This window comes from Phragmites australis, chromosome 4 (genome assembly GCF_958298935.1).
Source record: "Phragmites australis chromosome 4, lpPhrAust1.1, whole genome shotgun sequence".
Classification (NCBI taxonomy): Eukaryota; Viridiplantae; Streptophyta; class Magnoliopsida; order Poales; family Poaceae; genus Phragmites; species Phragmites australis.
In genome coordinates this window covers 46,188,160-46,213,957 of record NC_084924.1, presented here as the reverse complement: position 1 = coordinate 46,213,957, position 25,798 = coordinate 46,188,160, and the positions used below count along the sequence as shown (strand labels likewise).

The 25,798-nt window shown below is 41.7% G+C and overlaps 1 protein-coding gene across 1 annotated transcript; it reads right to left on the bottom strand.

Moving 5' to 3' along the window:
* Positions 1-5,702: 5,702 nt before the first annotated feature.
* LOC133914857 (thioredoxin-like 1-1, chloroplastic) lies at positions 5,703-7,034 on the bottom strand. The gene is made up of 4 exons (XM_062357846.1): positions 6,831-7,034; positions 6,260-6,433; positions 5,962-6,126; positions 5,703-5,882 (listed from the first exon to the last, which is right to left on the bottom strand). The coding sequence occupies exons 1-4, from the start codon at positions 7,032-7,034 to the stop codon at positions 5,703-5,705; spliced, it is 723 nt and encodes a 240-aa protein (XP_062213830.1).
* Positions 7,035-25,798: the final 18,764 nt, after the last annotated feature.

Below are 25,798 nucleotides of genomic sequence, written 5' to 3'. Positions count from 1 at the left end.
ACATGTGTGGTCTGATCTGCAGAGTAGGTGGTGCTTGAGGTATTTGGGTGCAAACTTCTTCCACCAATTCAAGAATAAGAACCTCATAAACATGCTCAAGAGGATGTACGGTCAAAACCATCAACGAAAGTTTGATGCTCTTTGGAAGACATTGGATGAGCTAACGAAGAAAAAAACCCAAGAGCGTGCACAGAGGCTCGTGAGAGGATCAGAGGATGAACCAATACCTCTTGAGTCCCTACCAACGAACAATGAAGCTGGCATAACACGGAGCACCGGATCATCTATCAGGTTATTTAGCGAGTGGATTGAGAATGAGTCGAAGGAGAAGTGGACTCTGCTCTACAACACAAACGGGAATGTGTACCATATTATGATTACAAATTTAGCAGAAGTTTACAACTGGGTGATAAAAGGTGTTAGGCGATTGCCGCTGATGGGGATTGTAGAGTTTATATTTCAAGAGACCTGCAAGTATTTTAGAGAACGCTAACAATAGCACACCCGATGCTAAATGATGCTCGCCTGATTTATGGGACAAAGATGACCAAGTACATGAAAGACAAGACGGAGAAGGCAAAGATGCATCGAGGGAAGGATGTGGGAACCGCACATCACAGATATGATGTTCTATGCAGGGACAAAGGAAGGAGGGGGCAAGTGTGAGAGAGTTTCCAAGAGTGCACCCTATTTGATGACAGGTGCATTTGTAGCTGCTACAAGCCGATATTACTGCACAAGCCATGCTCATATGTGATTGCTGTCTGTGCTGTGACAGGGATGAGGACTTGGAGGTACGTCTCTGACTACTTTAGGAAGGAAACTCTCTTCAACACCTGAAACCATGAGGTCTATGGTTTTGAGATTTATGGTTCTTTCATGAAGAAATATGTGCCTGATTGTGTGTTCATCCTTGATCCATATAAGATGAAGCAGAAGAAGGGATGACGCAGGTTTACAAGGCTCTATAATGATATGGACGAAGTAGAAGCCAACCATCGCGTGAAATAGTACAGCAAGTGCAATGAAACATGGCACACTTACAAGAAATGCAACGGTGGAGTTCCAAATGCAAATCCTACGGAAGCAGGTCCTTCTGGCACAGCTGCAGATGGGAGACGTCCTTGTGCTTGTCGATCGTCCATTTCATCGACTCATTGAGATCCATTATTGTTGCAATTCGTGGTGTGATGTCTATTTGTGTGCATAACATTTTACTTTACTGTTATAGTAATGAGACTATCACTATGTTTCAGGTTGTAACTTGTTAGGTTCCGATTCGTTAATGTATTTGTGTACATATTCAACAATATATTATCTCATGTTATATGTTCCACGCTTACTTGTTACTTTATGTTTGTTTTGCTTACAAAACTATAAATAAGTTATGAACATCCAGGTATGACGCAACTGGACCAGCTTGACACGCATATGTACGTTAGGCACCGTTCGTACCACATAGCTGTACAGGCTGAGAAGCTCCCGGTACTACGACCCCATGTGCCAGATGAGCTCATGAGGGTTAACACGTGTTGGATCCTGTGGTTTGTAACATACGAATGTAACATTTCATATGCCTTGTTATCCGTATTGCTCGCTAACTATATTGTTTTTGCAGGTTGTATGTTGTTGGGCTACTTCTGTTCTGTCAGCTGGTGGAGGTGGCCACTAAGTTCAGCTATGACAGGGCCCTACTTGCGGCACTTGTCGACAGGTGGTGTCCTTAGACCCACACGTTCCACCTCCCATATGCCGAGATGGCACCCACACTCGAGGATGTCTTCCTGTTGATGAGGCTACCTTGCATGGGTGTCGTTGTTGGAGTGAGGAACGTGGACGTGGCGTGACATGACGAGTTGCCAAGACGCTTCTTCGTCGTTGTACAGAGGAACGACCTAGCCCCATTTAGGGCTTTTCAAGGGTCTAAGAAGCAGGGGCCGATGAAGACCTTTCCTATTCAGTTTGTGGTACGTCCGTCTTAGGCCATGGCTCATTCCAGTGCTCGTAAATCCTTAGGTGACTTGGATGATGAAAATCATTCCTATCCTGCAAAGAAAAGTTGTAGAGAGGCTTATGTACTCAGTTGGACCAAATGAACATTTCCATCTCACCACCGCCCGCCCCGTCCCCTTCTTCCTCGCCCCCTCCTTCCCCTACCCTCCATTGATCACTATGGCTTCAGTTTCTAGATATATGAGCATTTCATAGATGTGTTGTATCAGCATATGTTCTTTTATCGCAGCATAATATTACCATCAAATTTTTGTTACCCGTACACATCTAACCGTGATAATAAAATACGTAATCCTTTCAGACCTTGCCTATTCATACCTGGCTTTTTTCAGAAGAATTAGCCTTCTCATTAGTAGCCTTTTCAAATATAGCCTTTTCAGAAGTAGCATTTTTCAAAAGTAGCCTTTTCAGAAGAAGCCTTTTTAGAAGTAGCTTTTTCATGAGTATCTTTTTTAGGACTAGCCTTTTCAGTAGATATGACCACACCTTACTGCAGAATTAACTCCTTTGCAGGGCTAATTTCCGTGGACTTGTTCACACACCAGCAGGAATCCGTGGCATAAATAGATGACCTCTTAGCCACATGTATAACCAAATCAATAGCCTCAACCTCCACAACTCCAACGATAATGATGTCCGATCCTTTCCCTAAGAAATACTTGCCGGATGCTACGCCTGATGGGGTCGAAGTGCCCATATGTTGGTGTAGAGACCTTTGTAGAGTGATGAAGTCCTCTGAGTTCTTTCACACCTACAGAAGGAGGTTCTTCATGTGTCGTAACTGCGAGTATGATCCACTGTAGGGAAGTACCAATGTTGGCTCTCGTAGCCAGGTAACCATTTTGGTCAAACTACTCCAAATACAACTAAGAATTAGTACATAATATTTTTGTCACCATTGCAGTCTTGCCACCACTATGTGACTTCTTACAGTGGCTGGATATTGAGTAGTTGCAAGTGGATGTGTTCCTCCTTCACACTCAATGCCACGCCGCTATGAGACACTTCCATGAGATGGAAGCCGACAAGAGGATGGAGGCTACGCGCAAGTGCATTTAGGAGGAGCAACAGAAAATAAGGGAGGAGCGTAACCACATGATGACGAAGGCTCGTGAGGCGGAGAGGGAGAGGAAGCAAGAGAGGGCACGTCGGGCGTGTGAGGCAGGACTGGAAGCAGTGAGAAAGGGAAAGTACCCACGTACATGTTGTAATCATATTGTTTACATTTTCTAAGACATGTTAGATTTAGACACGGTACTTATTTAGATTATAATAATTGTTTATCGTATATGCCACTGTCGTGTATGTCGTAGTTCCCATTAAAATCACCATGTTCACCTTTCCATTTTCGTAAAATCCGGATATCCAAAATATCATACAAACATATAATAGCACTAGACGGATCTAAAACATAAACATTGTGACGTATGCCTGTTCTACCGCAAATTAAAAAAAGGCAGCAAGGTGTCGCTCGTTCATTGGGTGACACCTTGTTGTTGCCCGTTCAATGGGCGACACGTGGTCTCACCACATTTTTTAATCTTCTGACCTACAGGGCTCACAGGGTCTTGCCCATTCATCACATGAGATCTTGCTCTCACCCGATGAACAGGTGGTGATAGCCTATTGTTGTAATATTTTGAAATGGCCGTGTAATTTTGCAAATTTTGAAACAAAAAATATATAAAAAAATTGGTAATGAAGAACCTTTTGCATGATTTTTTTATTTTTTATTTTAAAATTTTAAATTTAGCAATTTTATGTATCCATTTGAAAAAAATAGCACGAATAGACGTCTGTCACCCATTGAAAGGGCGACATATTTAAAAAATAAACATGTTACTCTTCCAATGGGCGACAAGTTAAAAAAAATACATAATTTTATTATTCTCAAAATTCAAAACACTATGTAAATTATCATGAAAAATTCTAAAAACAAATTATGATATAGAGGATGCTACCATCTAGCTCTTACCAAAATTTCAGCTCAAAAAAGTTAGATGTACAAGGAAAAAAAAACTAATTTCAGCTGAGTATGTACGAATTTCAGAATCACTAAATCTATCATTTTTGTTTCTTATTGTACAAGTAATTTTTTAAGCTAAAAATTTTGTGATAGCTAGATGATAGCATCATCTACACCATATTTTTTTTTAGAATTAGTTACATAGTGTTTTGAATTTTGAGAGCAATAGAATGTTGTGTTTTTTTTTACATGGCACTGAAGGCCGTTGCTATTTTTTCAAACGGTCACATAAAATTGATAAATTTGAAAAATAAAAAATTCCCTTTTGCAAAGTGTTACCAAATCCTCAATGTAGCTCATCAGCTGGTCAACCCGATGGCCCAAGCGTAGCAGTGCAACGTCATCTTCCTTTACGCCGCTAGATATTGTTGCTCGCTTGCTCCCCGCGACACCGGTTGCCCATGACGCCCCTGCACCCAGGTCCAAAAATCATGTCATGTTTAGTTGAAACCTGCATTGCATTTAGTATATGGTGTGTGCTCCCTTTGCGGTTAACTATATGTCATGTGGCTTGTGGAAGGCCTTCCAATTCCATGTTTTGAGAGCAGTCTTTTTTGAACCAAATCACAAGATGAGGTATATAGTATATAGACAGTGGCGAACCGACCAGAAGCTTGTGGGGGGTGGGGGGAGGGGCTGTTTGTTCCTCCTCCTCTTCTTCCACCTCATCTCCCTTCTTCTCCTTCTCTTGCAAAAAATGGAGGGGGAGAGGGGGGGCTACAAGGGTGTGGCAGCCATTATATAGAGCTGTAACTTAATACTGGGACCATGGAGTCGAGAAATGGGATAGAGGAACACGGTATGCTACTTGCGAAAGATTTTTATAAGACGGGGACCACATTGTTTCTGTGTTCTAGGAACGGGGATAACGTTCCCGGGATGAGGAATGCAGAGTGGTTCCACATTCCCGGTGACTATGATTGGGACTCTATGCTTGATGGCTCTCTAAGGTCTAGGCAAGCAACTGTTGCAATGAACAAGTGTGATAGTTTGATGGCAGCAATAGATGAGGTTGCGTCGCTGGGTAGCCAATACTCGTAAGTTGTATTATTGGGAGTTGGTATGTGCTATGGGCATATCTACTGACTTATGGGGTGTTTGGATGAGAGGTATTTCTTTGGGAATAGGATTTAGTTCAAAATTTTAACTGAATCATGAGGATTTGAATCCAAATGCTCCCTATCAAAACAAATCCCGACTCCTGATAATAGTATATATGTGACCTGCAAAACTGCTAATCTTGGTGTGGAACTGTGGACATGTCCAACTTCTATGGTAGTTGATGCATTATTTCACATTCCTTGATATTTTAGTGTTGCTCCCTTGTTCCCAAAATCAGATACGATTAATTAGGACATTTAAAAGTTAAAACATGCTCATGTGGAAAATGAACCGAAGGAAAATATTCATTGAACACTACTATCATTTCCTATAATACAAGGAAATGAAATACAAGAAGCTTAAAAGGCTTTAACGCTGCAAAAGTAGATAGCCATTTCATGTTGAGTAGCCCTGATTTTTTTTTAAAAAAAACACACACATAGGGCCATTGGGTGTGAATTCCACATTGGGCCATAATTTTCAAAAATTAGGGCCCTCAACAAACACTTGGAATACATATAAACTACCAAACTATGCGATCTACATCATAATACTGATTCTATTAATTGCTGGGTGCAATAGGACCAACATCTCCATCCATGTTCTGTGAAGCATCAATTGCATTTAGGATATCAGTATGTGAGGCAAAGCTCTTGAGTTCAGATTCTTCCAAGCCCTTTTCTGCTGCAAGATTCTCTGTCTTAACCCCATGCCTTTTCAAAGCAGCCTTGAACTTATGAACCTGAAATAGCAACAAGTTATAGTTTAAAAGAGCTTAATAGGATGTGTTCACAGATGGGGCTACATCATCCAATACGTACAGTTGAAATTGTGCAGCTGAAGCTACAGATACGGCCTTCTGCACCTCTATAAAAGCGGAACATTGGCAAGACATGGACATTGAGCCTGTGACATATCTCTATATGTTCATCGTAGTTGACCATAAGAAATTGTAGTCTTGGATGCATCCCAGCAAATTGATGTGCCTTTGTGGAAGTTTACAAAAAAAATGGTATTATATGATTATATCTATGTAAATTTATGTGCAAAGTGTATCTTCTCCCTCCTATTTGTAATGTAGTAGCAAATTGTTGAATCCACACGCTTGCCTTCTTTTACCTTAGAGTGTAGGGCCTTACAAGCTCCACAGCTAGGGGAAAAGAAGTGCACCACAGTGAGCTTATCTCCGGCCATCAGAAGTTGTTCATCCAAATCTTCTTGTGATTTGATGTTTTTCATGTTGGCCTTCATGTCCTTCTCCCACCACTTAATCTTCATATGGAGGCGAATAGCCTAACACCGTGACTAAATATCATTGCACCTCTTTTGTGCTTCAGTGTTATTTCGATGAATGCTTATATTGTCTCTTTGTTTGAACAAAACTAATATATTTTTTCATTTTTATGCAAATTTTGCAGTATGCTTGGACAGAGAAGGCATATTAACCTTAGTTTTCTAGAATTTGAACTTTTCAGTATTACATAATATTTCTGATCAAGCAAATAAAACTCTTCAAAATAACATGGAAAGCATTTTCTCTTTTGCCCTTATTGTAGCAGGATGATCTATAGGGAAATGTGTGCCTTTTGTAATTCAATATCCCCAAGAATTTAAATCAGCATTTTTCTTTCATTTTTGTGTAAAAGAATGGCGCAAGATAATAATTAATGATGTGTGCTAAGGGGATTACATTGTTGGAATCTTTCGGTATGGCTCTGGTGACCTGCCAACCAGTTGAAGCAACCTTTTCTTTGGGCAAGAATTGCTTCCCCTTGATCACATTGAGGTTCCAAGCCAATAGCTTGATGCAGCCATCAAATTTGTTGCTTGTGTATCCACGATGAGACGAAGCACTAACAACCCAATTGTTCTTCAAAGCTAAAGCCATCGACATGATTCAACTGACAAAGAGAAAGGGATATGTAACAAGTCAGTTCTTTCATGAAGATGCTACAGAAAAAAAGGGTGCATATATGTAACCAGTCAGCTCCTTCATGAAAATGCTAGAGAAAAAGGGTGCATTTAAAAGCACAACATGCCTTGAACTAACTGGACAAGCTTTACAAGGGCTGGAAATCTTGTGATGATGAAATGGGGATGAGTCATGCCAAGGTATTTATAGCTGAAGAAAACTTTGTTTCGAAAGCAAAGTATACATCAACCTACCTACACAATCACCTTTTTGAACTTTTCGGTTTATTGTTTAGCACCTTTAAAAGTTGTTTTGTTGCTTATCCAAATGCACATAGGGACAGTCAGAAGTGTTGTTTCTTGTGGTCATCTTTGGATTGGTTAGGTACTTTGTTTCTCGAGTTACCTATCTCCCAAGATTTAGCTTAGATATTTCTTACACTCTATGCCGACTTTTATCTGAGGCGGCACGACTTATGCCAGGTGGACGAAGCTGATGTGTGTTTGGATAAGAAGATAACCTTTTCTGAGTAAGACTCATCTCTTTTAGTGTTAATCTTCATGCATTGTGGACGTATGAATCATGTGTAAATGTTATATCTAGATCTAAATCTACTTTGCTGGAATGTATGATCGGATTTTTTTATGAAATCATGGAATGTCGGTGTGCCCGATATATTTTTTGAAAAAGAGAAATTTTATTAACTCTCATCGTTTCATCAAGGTATTACAGACGCACAATAGTATGCCCCGGGCTTCTGCATTTGATGCACACAGTCCAAACAAACAAAACAGAACTGTTACAACAAAATTGAGAAAAGCCAAACACGAGATACAAGCAGTACTCCTCATCTGATTTTATTACACCTATGCTTCGATTCGCAATCTACATTGCCATCCAAACCGGGTGAAAAGCTCCCTGGCCACTCTCTCTAGGTGTGAACATGATGTAGTAACCAATCCATAATGCTCCTACCGATGTAGCACCGACCATGCATAGAGCTAGTGTGTACATGCAAAATTAATCTGAAGAGGAGAAAAAGTTTATTTCTTATTAAAGATGATATCATTCCTGCATAGCCATATGGACCAACAAAAAGTGGCCATTGTCGTCAGTATTATGACCCTTAATTTTTTTACTTAGACCATGAAGTCAATTCTCAAACATATTCAGAACACTTTGCGGTTGGTAAAGTTTGTGGCCCGTTGGACTATAAACCATGCATAGCGAGTGAAATGATAATAAAAAAAGAGGCGCTTAATTGTCTCTGATTTATAACAAAAGCAACACTTCTAATCACCTGACCATTATCTTTTACTTAGGTTATCCTTTGTTAGTAGTACACCTTTGTGTAAATACCAAAGGAATATTTTAATTTTTAGAGGTAATTTTAATTTCCATATAATATTGTTCCATATATTATTGTCACCTTGCACAAGTGCCCTATACAGAGAATTTACCAAAAACTTTCCTGATCGGTTTAAATTCCATATAAATTCGTCTCGTCCCTCACTCAAAGTGATGTTACTGATATGTGCCATCAAATCATTCCATTCCACTAATTTGGTGCCAATAATGTCCCTCCTAAAGGATAAAATGGGAGGGAATGACTCCATAAACTAGCCACAATGTCTTGTTTGTTCCACCCAATGTTATATAAGTTAGGGTATTGGTCTCTTAATAGCAAGCTGTCTAACCAGATATTCTCCCAAAACCTTATTTAGTGACATCTTTTATTTTAAAGGTTCTGTTTTGGTGTAGAATGTTATTCACTTTCATTAAACCAGTCCAGAAGTGCGAGTCACCTGGTTTTCCTTCGACTTGTGAAAGTGATTTTGATCCCATGTATTTGTTTCTTATCAGTTCTTGTCAGATCCCTTCCTCAGTCAGTAATCTGTAAAGCCACTTACATAGGAATGAGACATTTTGGACACCCAGGCCTTGTATCCCTAGGCCACCCATGTCTTTGGGTTTACAAATTACTCTCCATTTTACCAAGCGGTACTTCTTCTTATGACTATCACTTTGCCAGTAGAATCTAGAGCATAAGTAGTCCATTCTTTTTAGCACCCCTCATGGGATTGGGAAGAATGATATCATATAAGCGGGTAGACTACTAAGAACTGGGTTGAGAAGGACAAGTCTGCCACCCATAGTTAAGTATTTTGCCTTCTAACTACTCTTTTTTTTTCCATTCGTTCCTCAACTCCTTTCTAGTCCACATTTTTTAGTTTTCTGTAGTGAATTGGAATTCTTACATAGCGTAGAGATAGTTCACCCTGTGCACATCTGAATATTTCGGTATATTGGGCAACCTAATCTTGAGCCGCACCAAAAACAGAACAATTTACTTTTGTGGAATTTAATTTTCAGGCCGGACAACTACTCAAAAGCACAAAGCAATAGTTTCATGTTTTTGGCTTTTTCTAGGTCATCTCCCATGAATAAGATGGTGACATCTGCAGATTGGAGGATTGACGTCCCATTTTCTACAAGATGTTGTACAACTCCAACGACTTGGTCAGCATTCTTAGCCCTCGCTATAAGAACTGCTAACATATCCACGACAATATTGAAAAGAATTGGTGAGAGTGTGCTGCAAGGACTTTTTTGTTTGGAAGAATTTTCCAGTTTCGTCATTGACTTTTACTGCTACACTTCCTTAGAAACGAAATTTTGGATCCATCTGCACCATTTTGGCAAGAATCCTTTCATTCGAAGGGATTGTAGCAGGAACATACATTTTACCTTGTCATAGGCCTTCTCAAAATCAATTTTAAGAATTACTTCGTCTTGATGTTTCCTATGAAGTTCATGTATTATCTCATGTAAGATGATCACCCCTTTTAAGATATTTTTTCCACACATAAATGCCATTTGCGTGGGTTGGATGATATGATCCGTCATGCCGTTTATTCGGTTTGTGATCACCTTAGTGAAAATTTTGAAGCTGACATTTAGTAGACAGGTCAGTCTAAATTGTTGAATACGATAATCCTATTTGATTTTTGCAAGAAGTGTTATTTCTTCATAATTTAAGCTATATATATGTAAGTTATTGGAGTGTATTCATGGAACATTTGTATCAGATTATCCTTGATGATGTCCCAAAATGTCTGATAAAACTCAGCTGGAAAGCCATCGGGACCCGATGCTTTATTTCTTTTCATTTGGAAAATTGTGTCCCTTACTTCCTTTTCAGTGAAGGGTGCTGTTAAAATTTCATTTTCATCATCTGTCACTTTAGTAATATCATATGCTTGTGATTCCATCATTGAGACATGACTTTTTTCTGGTGGATCAAAGTGCTCTTTGTAATAATTAGTTATATATGTTTTTAACCTAGATTGGCCCTCAATTATTCCTTCTTGTTTTAGGTTGAAGATGTGTTGTTTTCTATGTTTGTCATTTACAATCATTTGAAAAAAGTGTGTATTGTTATCTTCTTGGAGGATCATATTGACTTTGACACACTGGTACTATTTAGTCTTCTCTTTTTGAGTAGTTTTACCAATTTTTCATTTGTTTTTATTTTGAGATTAATTTAACTTTTCGTTAGGCATCGAAGCTCCGATAACTTGTCGAGCTAGTCCACTATAGCTAGGAATTTTTTTCTTCTTGTTTGTACATCCCACTAGTATGAGCGGCCCAGCCTATGAGGTGTCATCTTAGTGAGCTCATTTTGTCCGTCCACTTCTGTACGGAGCTCTGTCCCTTCAATATTTCCTTAACTCGGTCTTCAAACCCCAGCTCTAATTTGAAGGGTTCAGGACCTACCACTACACCAAAACACCTCATCAGTGTTGTCAGTGATATGGGAACTAGGGGTTCCCGAGTCCCGATGTCAGGATAGCACAATGCCACATGGCGCCATCCCTCGGGGACCATCCCCCTGAGGGTCGAGAAGAGCCAGTTCCGGGAGGGGTGCTTGAAACCATGAACAGTTAGTCCCTGAGTACCCAGAGTTCCCCGAGGACCCGAGAAGAGCCAGTTCCGAGAGGGGTGCTCGGGGCCATGAACAGTTGGTCCCCGAGTACCCAGAGTTCCACAAGGACTCGAGAAGAGACAGTTCCGGGAGGGGTGCTCGGGGCCATGAACAGTTGGCCCCCGAGCACCCGGAGTTCCCCGAGGACCCGAGAAAAGCCAGTTCCGGGAGGGGTGCTCGGGGCCATGAACAGTTGGCCCCCGAGTACCCGGAGTTCCCCGAGGACCCGAGAAGAGCCAGTTCCGGGAGGGGTGCTCGGGGCCATGAACAGTTGGCCCCCGAGTACCCGGAGTTCCCCGAGGATCTGAGAAGAGACAAATCCGGGAGAGGGTGCTCGGGGCCAAGAACAATTGGTCCCTGAGTACCCAGAGTTCCCCGAGGACCTGAGAAGCCCCTTGCCGGTGGACCCCACAAGGGCTCAATGGTGAGGTGTCAATCGGTGAGAGGCCCGATGCTGCATTTAAGAGGGAGCGTGGCCAGTCACTTCCAACCACTCGCCCCCACGCCTGTTGTACTGAGTACGTCAGTCCCTGCCACCACCTGGCAGGAAGGCATGGGGACATTTAATGCAACGGGTCCCATCGCACGTCACTGTGCGGTGCCCATAAAGGAAATGGCTTGAAGATATCGTCGCTGGGCTTGAGACGTATCGCCTGCCACCCTACTGTGTCAGATCTGCTCTGACCAAACGGACATGCGGGGATGTTCGGTGGCTGCCCTGTGGGCCCCCTGCACCTGCTAAAGTTGGGTGTAATGGGCGATAGGACCGGCCGAAGGGCGCATTTTCAACCCCTGTAACATCAAACTGTAGCCCCATAATGGTTGCTTTCCATTTATGGTTTACGGGAACTTGTGCCCCCGTTTCGGGCACGCCGAGCCTCCCCCCGGTAGGATAAAAGGGGGGGAGCACTTCGTAGAAGAACAGGTCAAGGCTAAATAGAGGTGAACAAGTTTGAGAGGTCAAGCCAAGCTTTGACAGGGCGACTCGAAGCAAGAAGCAAGACCGAAGCTCAAGACTTAGACAAAAAGCCTTGTAACACAAAGATCCTAAGAAAGGCATTCCAAGAGCATTAATAGCACATCAGACACACAGGAGTAGGGTATTACGCTCCATGCGGCCTGAACCTGTCTAAAATCCCTTGTGCATTTACTCCTACTAGCCGACGATCATCCGTCCCGCCTAGATCTCACACATTCGCATTAAATCCACGTACGAGATAGATCCAGAATCAACCCCCCGGCCGAATCTCAAAGGGGGTCCCTCAGGATCTCCGCTTGCGGTGTTTATCCACCGACAGTCTCCTTTGTGAAAAAAAATCTATAACCACTCGAAGGTCTAATTTACCTCTATACTAACTACAAGTGCAATAACTCCAAACAGCTTCGTTATTTGCCTTAAACGCTAGCTAGCAATAGCTCCTCTATCCTATTTGTACCAACAGAGTAAAACAGCCGGCCAATTTCGAAACCCAACTTTATTAGAAAGCCAAATGCATCTCTTATAAGCCTCAAATATCGTAGGGGATATACTCCATGCAAGATTGTAGAATAACCCTGTACAAAGGACATGCAATGATGATCCACTCGAAGGCTATCAGAGCTGCCCATCAAAGTTGGATGAACAAATCGACCCTTGCAGTGTCCAACTGCATATGTTTGTCACTCTGCTTCATCTTTGTAGGTAACCTGACTTTAGAGTTTATAGGGTTATATTTTCATAGTTAATGACATGCATTTGGGTGGCACCGTGGCAGGAGTCCTCGATCGACGGCGTGGATGTGATTGGTTGAAGGATTTCAGCCTGTGATCTTTGCGGTGATTATGCAGCATAAAAAGGACGACTGGTTGGTCAACACTTTCCAAATGGACCCACCATGGCTTACAATGTCATGGGCCATGTGGGCCTGACCTATCCCGGCCCGGCCTCTTTGCCCTAGTTCAGCCCAATATCAGCACCCCCTCCGGGTCTTTGCTCACCCAAAAATTGGTCTAAAATGGAAAACACATGGCAAGGCCGTCACACGACAACGAACCCGACCGAACCCGAGTGTGAAATGAAATTTTTATATTATATTTTTCAATCAAAAATAGTAAAAATAGACGTCTAGTTTTAAAAAAAACCCCCATATCTAGGGTAATATCTCGTCGTCCTTTCAACGAGCGACATGTTTAAAAATAAAAAAGCTATATTATGTTGCTCTCAAAATTCAAAACCCTATTGTAACAGTCATGAAAAATTCTGAAAAAAAAATAATAGTGTAGAAAATACTATGATCTAGCTCTTTAAAAAATTTGAGACAAATATATCCCATTCAACTTGGTTACATATGTGGTGTTCTATAGTAGTGTACGGTGTGTTCGATATTGCAGCAAGGTTGTGTGATCAACTTGTTTTACGTGAATCAGTTGCATTTCTTCCTCGCTGCGTCAGCTGATAGTGCAGGCCATCCCTCTGGTTGTGTATATCCCATTCCTTAAAATTTCCCATCTGATGCGCATGGCGTGGTTTGCACTATCGTGCTCGGCTCACATGACTACATGAGAGTAATACCGATTTAGCCTGACTTGCAAGTTGCAACCTCTGCACTCTAAATTTTACTTGTGAACTTACAATCTGCATGTAATTTTGGATCAAAATAGGTAAGTTTATGTCAGGTTCTATCTATATTAAGAAACTTGATTACACTACAATGGAGCTAAGAAATTCTTGGAAAAATAGTCCTATATGGCCAGTTTTTGGCGTAAACATATGCAAAAACTGAAAATTTAAGGACTCGATTACATACAAACTTTTCAAACAAGGGGACCTACACACCAAAATCAGGAAAAACTGCTAAGACCCAATTGGAAAAACAAATCAGAAAATTAGAAAACCAAGGGATCTACCATGCAAATTTGTTCTACGGGACGATGTTTAGTTGCACTCACCAGAATACTTGTTTTCTCCATCTATGGGTTCCAGGGTCGATGCCTCAACAACCTTCTTTAAAATGATAGATTTTTTCCGAAAACATGCGGCTACTAGAGGAAAATTGTTCCAAGCCACGGCCAGCCCTTCCCCTCTTGGATTCACAAAGGTGCCTAATGTTCGATTAATATACCTTCTTGAAGGGGACGAGTAATGTATATAGTCGTGCGGTCTTGGATGACTGTTCTATGTCAACTACCACCATGTCATACTATACGTGTGGATTATTGCGAAGATGCATGATATTAGGTACCTTATCGCGTGTAACTCTTGGTCAGGTGAGCTCTTACGTTTTTTCTTGGCTACATGGATCATCCTTAATTTCCCACTATGCATACCAGACTCACAAGATTCCAAGTCCCAAAAGATCATAACTATCAGGGGAGATCAACGTGCAACGGTCAAATACGATAAGAAGAGCCTAGGTATGGTCGAACACCTCAGTCGAGCGGCAACTACTTTAAAGGCGCAGTTTCCAAACATCAAAAGCATCAAAACACTGTTGGGATCAAGGACTACAAGCTTGTAAGTCTTGTTGACAACTCCAAGTCCGACGATGCCGCCAAGGGTGAGACCAACGATGGCGCTAACAACAAAAAGACTGACGGTGGTGTCAAGGTAATGCCCCTCGACCTGTATGAACCAGCCAATACGGTTAAGGTTGGAGCTAACCTCGACCTCAAATAGGAATTATAGTTCATCACTTTCCTCCAGACAAACCAAGACGTGTTCGCATAGCAATCGTTTGACATGCCTGGAGTTCATAGGGAGGTGATTCAACATCGACTAGATGTTAAGTCCGACCCCAAACCTATGGTGCATAAGTAGCGAAGATTTGCAAAGGGTAGAAAACAAGCTATCCAGGAGGAGGTCGACAAACTCCTTAAGATAGATTTTATTCGAGAAGTTCGTCACCCCACTATGAGGACCCGTCTAAATTAAATTCGAGTTAATCATTAGGATAATTATTTTAATAAGATGAGAGCTAGGCCGTGTCCATCTCTCAACACGCCACGTGCTAACCCATATCTCATCACAACGATCGAGCCACGAATGATTAAAGCCAATCTAACTCTGGCAATCTCGGTATGTGTGCTCTAGTAACTCCCAGGAGAGCTATTACCCACACATACCTTTACAACATGAATATCACAACATCAAGTTAAACAAGATTACAAGTGATTACAGGTCGAACAAAATAATAAGAACAAGTGCTTTCTAGTGTAAACATATATATATATATATATATATATATATATATATATATATATCGCAGCAGAAGAAAAACATCTAGAAATAAAATGAAGGCCGGTGGCACCATTTGCCCATAAGGCAACCGACCGGGGTTAGTAGTAGTATAGCGACTACTTGCCACCACACCGCTCTTGGTAGGATTCGAGCAGTCGACACCCATCTTCACCTGCAAAGAACAAGCAGCGTGAGTACGAAGGTACTCGCAAGACTTAATCTATAATAGGTACATATAATAATCCAACTCCAAGGAGAATGCATTTGTGGATGCGTAGCAAGGAATCGACCATAAAGGTTAAATGAATTTGTAATGCAAAAGCAATTTTAACTCAAGTGTGAGCAACTACAACCTAGCAATTGTACCCTCCTATACTGAGATCATCAACATAACATGTATGTAACTTGGAACATCTCAAATCATCAAACACTACCTCCATCCACTTCCCATCATACCCTCACAACCATATTCAGAACTTTACGATTGATGCAAATGGACAGAAGTGTGCACATGACCGAGAGTGTGGCAATTCGAATTAATTTTACACCCCACAGGGGTACATTTTTACCCACACGATACGAGACCACCCTCCATACAACCCGTCAATTGCAAGTGATAATTCAAGTGACAACCATTCATGTACTCACCCTCAACCTTTGTTCCCATGCCAAGCCATGTGGAGGCCACCTAGATCCCTTGCGTACGACGACTTACCGGCCCACCCTCAGGTGCCTCTACAAGCCTTCTCGCTCACATCTCAGTGCGTGAGTCAAATGAACACGGCGACTTACGATACTAGGCTTACTCGTCCCATATACGGATATGTGGTTAGTACGAAAAAGTGCCAAAGCAAACTACACCAACGGACGGTGCTTAAATGATACAAACGGTCTATGGCATTCAGGTTCCTCTCCTGACCTACCCCTAGCACCACTCACAACTCGTCCCATTCTCACCACTCATCAACCCATCATTGTTTTCATGGTGAAAGTAATTAAGTCATATAGTCACGAACGATGGGACATTCCACCGCTCAACTTCTACCGAGGACCTATGCATTGCTAAGCATCTCGTATAACTTTTAAGTTAGACATTCTCATGATTATACCCTGGCTACAAGGATTGAGATCATGAATACAAAATGGGGATAAATGCAACAATTAGGTGCTACATAATTTCCCGACATCGACTAACTAAACATGCATAACATACATAGAGCATAATTTATCAATTTAGCCATCACATGATCCAAAGTATAAGGTACAACATGCTTAAATGCTTTAACTTGCTGCTTTTCTTCAATTCGGGATCAAACGTCAAACTCCTTCACGAAAACCCGTTATACTCCGGTTCGACGATTACTAAAGAAAAGAATGCATCGCAATAAGCATACGATGAAATATCATAAAATATGCTTTATAATTCATGAAAACATTTTTTCGAGTTAGAACAAGTCATAAGAAGGCTAGCAAAATTAGTTTCATCAATTTTGGACTTGTAAAGAATTAACGATGAATTAATAAAACCTTAACCTAATTAATTTATCTCAAAAATTTATTTAATTATTTTATGTCTAGGGATATTTTAATAGGTAAAGGAGATTATTATGAAACTCATAAAATTATTTTTTATAATTTTTTAAGCTACAAAGAATTTATTATGAATTTTACAAGTTTTAGCAATGAAAAGAAAGGAAAAAAATGTCTGGTGAACAGTACAATCTAAAAGCTCCGGGTTGAACTCGGACCTTCCGAGTGAATCTTCGGGTGGGGTTCCTCGGGTATTTTTAGTTAGGATCACCCAGAACCTCCGGGTTGAACTCGGATCCTCCAGGTTCCGGAGTCTTCGGGTGAACCTCTGGGTGGGGGTACTCAGGTATTTTTTGTTAGGATCACCTGGAACCTTTAGGTTGTGACCCGAAATCTCCGGGTTCCTGTAGAGTACTTGTTTTGTGACTGTTTTTCGACCGATTCAACTTGTATGTCGAAATTTCCAACCACTTAAACATGCATAGACACTAAATCAAGGGTTCTAGACCTATTTCATCCACTCCAAAAGCACGAACACTAGCTAATGCTCATCCAAACTCTTCTTATAGCTCTCTTGCCTCAAGAACGAACATGCATCATCACTTTCGATTGCAGCCCACAAAACTCAAAATCGACCGTTCCAAAACATGTATTTCCACCATGGGAACCCTAGAGACTTACCCAACGGTCTTTGCCACGATGTGGGACCATCGGTGAAGGGGGGAAATCAGAGGGGGAAAGCTTGAGAAGATGAAGAAGGCCTGCTGAAGTTTTAGAAAAATAAGGTGTGATGAAATTGATTTGCAACTCCCTCAAATCTTCATGCATGTGAGAACGAATTGGATGAAGGGGAAGCTAGGGATCGCAACGGTGTGACATGCATACCGTGCTTCTTCTTCTAGAGGGCAGATTTGAGGAAGAGAAGAGAGAGCTTGAGAGGGAGATAGTGAGCTCCTACTGTTTTGCTCGGATGGAGAGAGGGAGAGAGTGAGCGTGAGTGAGAGAGGGAGGGGAGTGAGCTGCTGGTGCAGCCTAGAGAGAAGGAGGTGAGGTGGTGGGGCTGGCCAGCTAAAAAGGACCCACATGCTAGAGAAATAAGATTTTTAGTTGCAAAAACGTTTCCTTCTCCCCTCATTTTCATTCGCTCTTTTATTAACCCAAACGTGGTGCTCTAGTGCTCAAAAAATTCTATAAACCTAGATGCAAGGATTACAATGAGAGATAAACCCATAATAATTGAATTCACCCGCAACATCCATATGAGAATTAGCTGAAAGAAAACTCTAGCATCGGGTATTATCTTAACACTTTGCAAAAGTTAAGCCACTAAAGGAAATAACGAGCGCTCAACAAATGCTTCAAAATAAACAAGATGCTTATATTGCTCATGATGCATGATCATGCTTAATGATATCATTACAGAATTAGGATGTGACACCCACATGGTTCGCAAATCCCGTCCTCATCAAGAAAGCTAATGGTAGATGTAGAATGTGTGTCGACTTCACCTACCTCAACAATCCAAAAATTATTTTCCTCTTCCACGCATCGACCAAATCGTCGACTCTACGGCGGGTTGTACATTGTTGTGTTTTCTAGATCTCTGTTAGGGGTATCACCAAATTAGCAAGGGAATAGAGGATGAGGAGAAAACTACTTTTACTACTCCTTTCGGTGTATTTTGCTATGTAAAGATGCCCTTTGCTTTAAAGAATGTTGGTGCTACTTATCAGCGGTGTATTCAAAATTGTATACAACCCCAAATTGGGCACAATATGAAAGCTTATGTCGATGATATTGTGGTCAAGTCGAGAACTAGGGATGCATTGATTGACGACTCAACGGGACATTCAACAACCTCAGGAAGTATTGTAGATACTCAATTCAGAGAAGTGCACGTTCGGCGTTCCGTCTGGCAAGCTTCTCAGCTTCCTAGAGTCGAGTCGAAGCATCGAGGCCAATCCACGTAGAATCAAGGCTCTTGACCAGATGCGGTCACCCCGAACACTGAAGGAGGTTAAAAATTAACATGATGCACTGCACCTCTTAGTCTATTTATTTCCACGATGGGCGAGTAAGGGATGCATTTCTTCAAGTTGTTGAAGAAGCATGACCGGTTTGAGTGGACAGAAGAAGCGGAGCATGCCTTCTAGGACTTAAAAATGTAGTTATCATCTCTGCTACTTACACTTTCTAACGAAAAATAGGAACTCTTTTTTGTACATTGCAACTACCTCACAAGTTGTAACCACGGTCCTAGTGGTCGAACGGGAATGTCCTGAGAAGAAGGCCAAGGTCCAAAGACCGGTTTACTATGTGAGCAAAGTCATACACGACACCAAGCTACGATATCCGCAGGTGTAAATTGCTATATGTAGTCTTGATATCTTCCTGGAAGCTATGACACTATTTTCAAACGCACATGATTCGTCGTGATGACGTACCCGTTGCAGGATGTCATACGCAATAAGCAGGCCACTAGACAAATTGTGCAATGGGTAGTCGAGCTCAATTAATTCGACGTCGGACATATACCATGCATAAGCATGAAGTCGGGGACACTAGCAGAATTCATCGCCGAATGGATAAGTGTTGAAGAAACAAGGCCAGATGTGGTCGAGGACCACTAGACGCTTTTCTTAGATGGGTTGCTCACGCTACAGGCTCAGGGGCTGGCATTGTGCTCAAATCTCCAATGGACGATGAACTCAGGTACGTTGTTCAATTAGATTTTAAAGCTTTCAACAATATTGTAGAATACGAAGGATTGATAACGGGCTTTGCATAGTTGCATCACTTGGAATCAGACGACTTCTCGTGAAAGGGGGTTCACAGCTAGTTATAAAGCAAGTTAAAAAGAGTACCAATTCTCAGACGACAACATGGCAGCTTACTTAAGTGAGGTGCGAAAGCTCGAGGAAAAGTTCAAAGGGCTAGAAGTAACGCACATCAGGAGGAGTGACAACTCTGGTGCGGATGAAATTGCTAGATTTGCTTCTTCTCGAGCTCTGGTACCTATAGGAGTCTTCCTTGAGAAATTTCTTAAGCCATCTGTCATGACAGTTCGACGAACGGATGTTGCTCAACTCAACCAGCAGTCTGGACCAGTCAATGAGGCAGGACCCGCAAACACGGATGTTGTAATACTCAAACGTGAACTGACTTGGATGACTCTGTTCCAAGCATATCTCGAAGGTCGAGACATCCCTAATGATGATGCGTCTACAGAGAAAATTGCTGGTAAGTCCAAGTAATACGCTTTGGTAAAAGACAAGCTCTACCAAAAAGGGAGTAACATAATTTTAATGAAGTGTATCACGCAAGAAGGGGTAGCTCGATATCTATGGAGGCATGTGTGGTAATCATACATCTTATCGCACTAAAAAGCTTTTCGCCAAGGATTTATTGGTTGACTGCTATCTAGGATGATTCGAGTTAGTCAAAAAGTGCGAGGGCTACCATTTTTTTTAAGGCAGACCACTCGACCGGTCTAAGCTCTACAAATAATTCCTCTTTCTTGGCCTTTATCCGTCTGGGGCTTGGATATCATGGGACCATTCCTGAGGGCCCAAGGTCCAACCGTTATAAATTCCTATTCATGGACATCGACACATTCACTAAGTGGATTGAGGCAATACCCGTGGGAAAGATAACTGCAGACGTGGCTAAGAAGTTCATGAGGAGCATACTTACTCGATTTGGTATTCCACATCGGATAATTATAGATAATGGTAGGCTATTCAAAAGTGGGACCTTCACTGCATTCTGCGAAGAATTTGGCATTAAACATGTTTCGTCTCATTACCTCGCCCTCAAAGTAACGGTCAGGTTCAGCAAGCCAATGGTATAGTCTTACAGGGTATCAAAACTTGGGTCTTCGACAGGCTAAAGGCTTACTCGAAACGCTGGGTAAAAGAACTTCCCTCGGTACTATGGGTCGTTCGTACTTCGACTAACAGGGTCATCGGTGAAACTCTGTTCTTCTTAGTTTATGGAGCAGAGGCAGTGCTCCCTACTAAGGTGCAGTTCGGATCACCACAAGTAGAAAGTTACTCGGAGGAGGGGCAAGAGCAGCTACGAGCAGATGACATTAATTTACTCAAGGAGTATCGCGATCGAGCATCTATTCAAGAAGCTAAGTATCAGCAAGCGTTGCGTAGATACCACAGTCAAAAAATCTAGCCCAGGAAACTCGTTGCTGGGGATCTTGTCCTCCGAAAGGTGTAGAAACAGGCCTGACGCCATAAGCTGTCACCAAAGTGGGAAGGACCCTACATAGTAGTCAAAATTACTCAACCATGATCAGTACAATTATCTACTCCAAACGGCGAGATACTCGAGCACTCGTGGAACATCGACCAACTCTGACACTTTCATTCATAGAAAAGGTAAATACAGGTAGGTCAATTACATTTGATTCGACTACACACTTTTTCTTTTTCTTCTAACCTGCGTGGCTAGTGCAAAGTTGATGAAAAGGATCCACCTAGCTTTTGCAAATAGTGTAGATTCTACTTCCCCTTGAACAGGTCGAGGGATCTTCTATACTCATCCCTCGGATGGCAGCATAAGGGCCAGTGAGAGTGGTCAAGGAGGAGACCCTACTGGAGCTGCTGACTAATGCAGATGATGCTGAGTAGTCCTTCGCAGGACGCAAAGACGATTAGCGGTTGTCAATGGATAAAGTGGCTGTGTTCTCTCTACCATTGGAGGTTTGGGGACTTGATCATCAAAGACCTCATTGGTGACCTAGTTGATGATCTCATCAAGACCATCACCATCTTCATCTCCCTCCAGCATGACTCGTGTCACCGGCTCTTGTGTTGATCGTTCCATGGTGTCAATATCAAGGAGGCGCTGGAGGTGGTGGGTAAAGGATTGGCAACCTCCGACGGACATTCTGCTCTTAGGCCTCTCGATTGATTACTCCTCATTATAAGAAACAATGACAACTCCTGGAGGAACCATGGTGAGGGGCCTTGAGGTGAGATCCTATCTCTTCACTTTCTAGACTGGGCTTGGTAGACGACGGTGGAGTGGAGGCCATGGCTTCAAGCTCTACGAGTTCTACTAGGCGTGTAGGGTGAAAGAAGGAAGACGGGGTGACAAACAAACGACCTCGAGTCCCCTCTATTTATAGTGGCAGGAATGGGTCGCACTATACATATGGAGCCATCAAGATCTGATATCGCTGGGCGTGGCGAGGCCGCCTCGGTCACGTGACACGTCTGGCGGAAGTTGAGGCATTGCTGCGATATTATGACATGTCTAATATATGTAAAGAGGAGTGCATAGTTGTGATGACATTTCAAATCAAGGGTTGCAATGAAAACGAGCACGAGAGGGAGTGGGTTTTTCAATGCTCACCTACCCGCTGGTTCGACTTCACTCGATGACCATGGAATAGTCATAGTTGTGTGCTCCGGGCTAGAGCTCTCTAGCGTGTGGTTGAGAGTAATGTGTCGATGCTTACGCCCTTTTTCTGTCTTGATTATCATATCAACTAGAAAGCCAGGGGCTACAACGTGTGTTTTTTTATACTTATGCTCTACTCTCCACTCGATTCATTCGTCAAGTAGAGAGATGGGGGCTACATCATATAATTTTGATTCGATGCTTATGTTCTACTCTCCACTCGATTCATTCATCGAGTAGAGAGTCAGGGGCTACATCATATAATTTTGATTAGATGCTTTTGCTTCACTCTTTATCTTTGGTTATCGCACCATTCAAAGAGCCAGAAGTCACGTTGTGTGAATACTTATGCTTCATTTTATACTCGAATTCAGTCATTGAGTGAAGAGACAGGGGCCACGTTGAGTATATTTTGATTCTATGGATTTACTCTTTGCTTTGATTATCATATGAAGCAGAGAGTCAGGGGCTACATTGCATATTTTTTATGCTAAGGCTTTATTCCTCTCTTGATTTCGTCATCGAGTAGATAGTCGAGAGCTATAACAACATATATCTTCAATGGTACAGGTATGCCCTTTTTCTACTCTTAGATTGAGTAATTTTCTCCTCGACCATAGAATCAAGGGCTACATAATACTACCATAATTTTCATAAATTTTATATATGTTTTTTTGTAAAAGTTTATCTGGCTTTGCATCGACTGCTTTGGATAAGAGCTAGTAGAGGCATATGTCGGGTTGATGATGGACAACTACACCTAATAAAGCATAACGTCACAAGAGATTGTCAGGCATCTCACACCTACCAGCTAAACAAAGGTTCTGAAGTTCTAGTCGATCCCATGTGTGTCCTCTATCGAGTTCATGTCTGAACACTGGTTAAACACACAAGTCAGTGAAAGTTTGCAAAAGACCATCATGTTTTTCTGTTTCTAGTTTTACACTGGTCTTTTCATTATTATTACAGTCTCCTCGAGTAGTAACTCAAGAGCCATACATCTAACAATTTGCCTAATTGAGTTTTCAGATATTAATAGATATTCGATCAATAAGTCTTAAAGGTGGTCTACACGCCTACGGATCAAGATTGCATCTACTCATGCTAACTCTATTTCATCAATTAGAAAATAGTGACAATAGCATGTTAGATAGGCAAAATATCAGCAGCGTTCCATGGCAATCATCAGACAAAGGCGTACCAAAAAGCTTACTGCTCGACAAAGGAGAAAGTTTATGTGATATCCATTTACAAGAACACCATTTGAAATTCACCTCAAGCGTTTTTATGGTCCTGGAAATATCGTCATGATAAGAAACTTCGAGCACGTCATAATCTTCCTGGTCCTAAGCTGAGTTCATTCGATGGAAGCTAAGAATTTGACCAGGGTTGGTAACTCTGGGTACAAATGATACAACTTTGGAGGTCATGCCCAGCAAAACTGATCTTTCTTTCACCCAAGGAATAGCCTCCTATTCTAGTGGCACCTAAATATCATTGCTGAACTCGTGGAGGGAGACGGCGTCAATGCATTGTGCTCGGCTGGATCATCAATTTGTTTGCCAACCTTCAGGAAAATTGAGCGAGATTCGATCAGGAGCAGTCGAGAACCATTTAGACTAGGTTGCTAGATCTCAACCTCAGGTATTGATTGTTCCAATGTCGTCACAGCTCTCGATGGATCCTCTGAAGCCACTCCATCCAGAAAATCCGAAATACACCACCAAAACCTACCACTAGAGATCTAAAACCATCGTGATGGTTCGTTGATAAGATAAACGTGCACTCCCTTTGTCATCTAAAGATTAAAGCATGGCATCCTTGGCACAATCATGATGAATAATTTCTCATCCTTGCGCATTGCAAACCCCTCCAAGTTCACTCAGAACGCATCATAGAAAAGCAGTAAGAGATCACAAAACCATCTAGTCACCAAGTTAATTACCCTACCTTTGATCTTACGCCCTCGCTCGATGACGATCAAGAGCCCGTTCGAGGCCCCGATCATCTCTAGCTATCACTGACTAAACCCCAGAAACGAAGATCGAAAACTACTTCACTTCCCAGGCAATGGACCTCCACCAAGCCATCCTCATGCACGAAAGGTCCTTTTAGGATCCATGGAGCAAATTTCGTTGTCCTACACATTTCACGCCATGAGGTGCAGAAACAACGAAAGAAGGCGAAATCTTCTAAATGCCTTAGCTTGTAGGAGATAGTTGTGAAGCACCCCTAAATGCAAAGTCATACAATCGGGGGTTTCCGCCATAAGATCCAAGGAGAAAGGTGAAGTTCTTGAGTAGGATGCAAACAATGGTTGTTGAGTTCGAAGGGCGAAACTATAGAGGAGGCAACAGGGATAAGACAATGGAGCTCTCCCCTTAGATAATTAAATAGGTCTTGCCTCAAGGTGAGACTCGAAAATCGTTTACGCTTCGAACAAAAATTGTGGCGCTTTGATCGATGTGAAAGACAGGATGATGGCGTCGTGTGAATCTCTGAACGCCCGTTTGGTCGCATTTAATGCACATATACTCGTTGTTTCAAATTTTGAAAGTTTTTTTTAACTCTACTCAAAGATAGATGTCGATAAGTCGATACTACTGTCCCTTATCGAGCCTCGAGTGCGGATAACAACAGGATGTTCAACCCAAAAGTGTTTCTCGATGCTCGGAGCATAGCGTTTTCTTATTCGATTCTTTCATTTGTAAGTTCGTCTACCTTACTCGACCAGGCTTGAACTTGGCGGTACTCGATTAGGCACTTGCAGAAATCCTCCCTACTGAGTAGAGTTAGGGGGCTACTATTGAATATCTAACTATAGGACATATACTCATAAGGAGTATAACATATACGAATAGGGTATACCGTGTGCATACTTAACAACTTTGATATTACGGAATCGAATCTGTGGTATCTGATACTCCTAGAATCTAGAAGATATATACTAGGAAGATCTTGATTGCTTACCTAACTCAAGAAGACTAGTATCCATAACAAATTTATATACTTAGACGATAAGAAGAACTCCCTATCGATTACAGATAAATAGGAGGTGATACATTACCCCTATATCAGGCGGGGACCCAGATCCCCTAGGAGAGGCTTTTTTTTTCGGCTACTCGAGACAAACATCATGATCTTGACATAGGAGGAACTCGATGACTTTAACCTTATGTTAGATTAAATCCGATCTACTCCTTATAATATGTTAGCAACAGTGTCTGTACTCAGGTGAATACATATACATAATCATCTACACAGGACGTAGAGTATTACTCCAATCAGAGATCTGAAATTGTATACATCATGTGTACCTCACTTTATGTTCGATCTATGATCTATGAAGGTAACCCTGTTATTTTTCGGATATATTATCAGAAATAAATACTCGAGAATTCACTTATGCATAATTTGCCTATGTTCATGCAGTTAGTCCTTTCAGTTCTGGTGGTTTTAATTTGTTTGGAAATATGGTTTCCTTTAATTTTTGCCTGATAATTTTGTGGGTGGAAGAGTTTCTCTGTCCTCAAGTTGGACTGTACTCGGGCAGCTTGACCGATCGCAATGAGATAGGTAGGTTAATTAAATTTTTTCCCA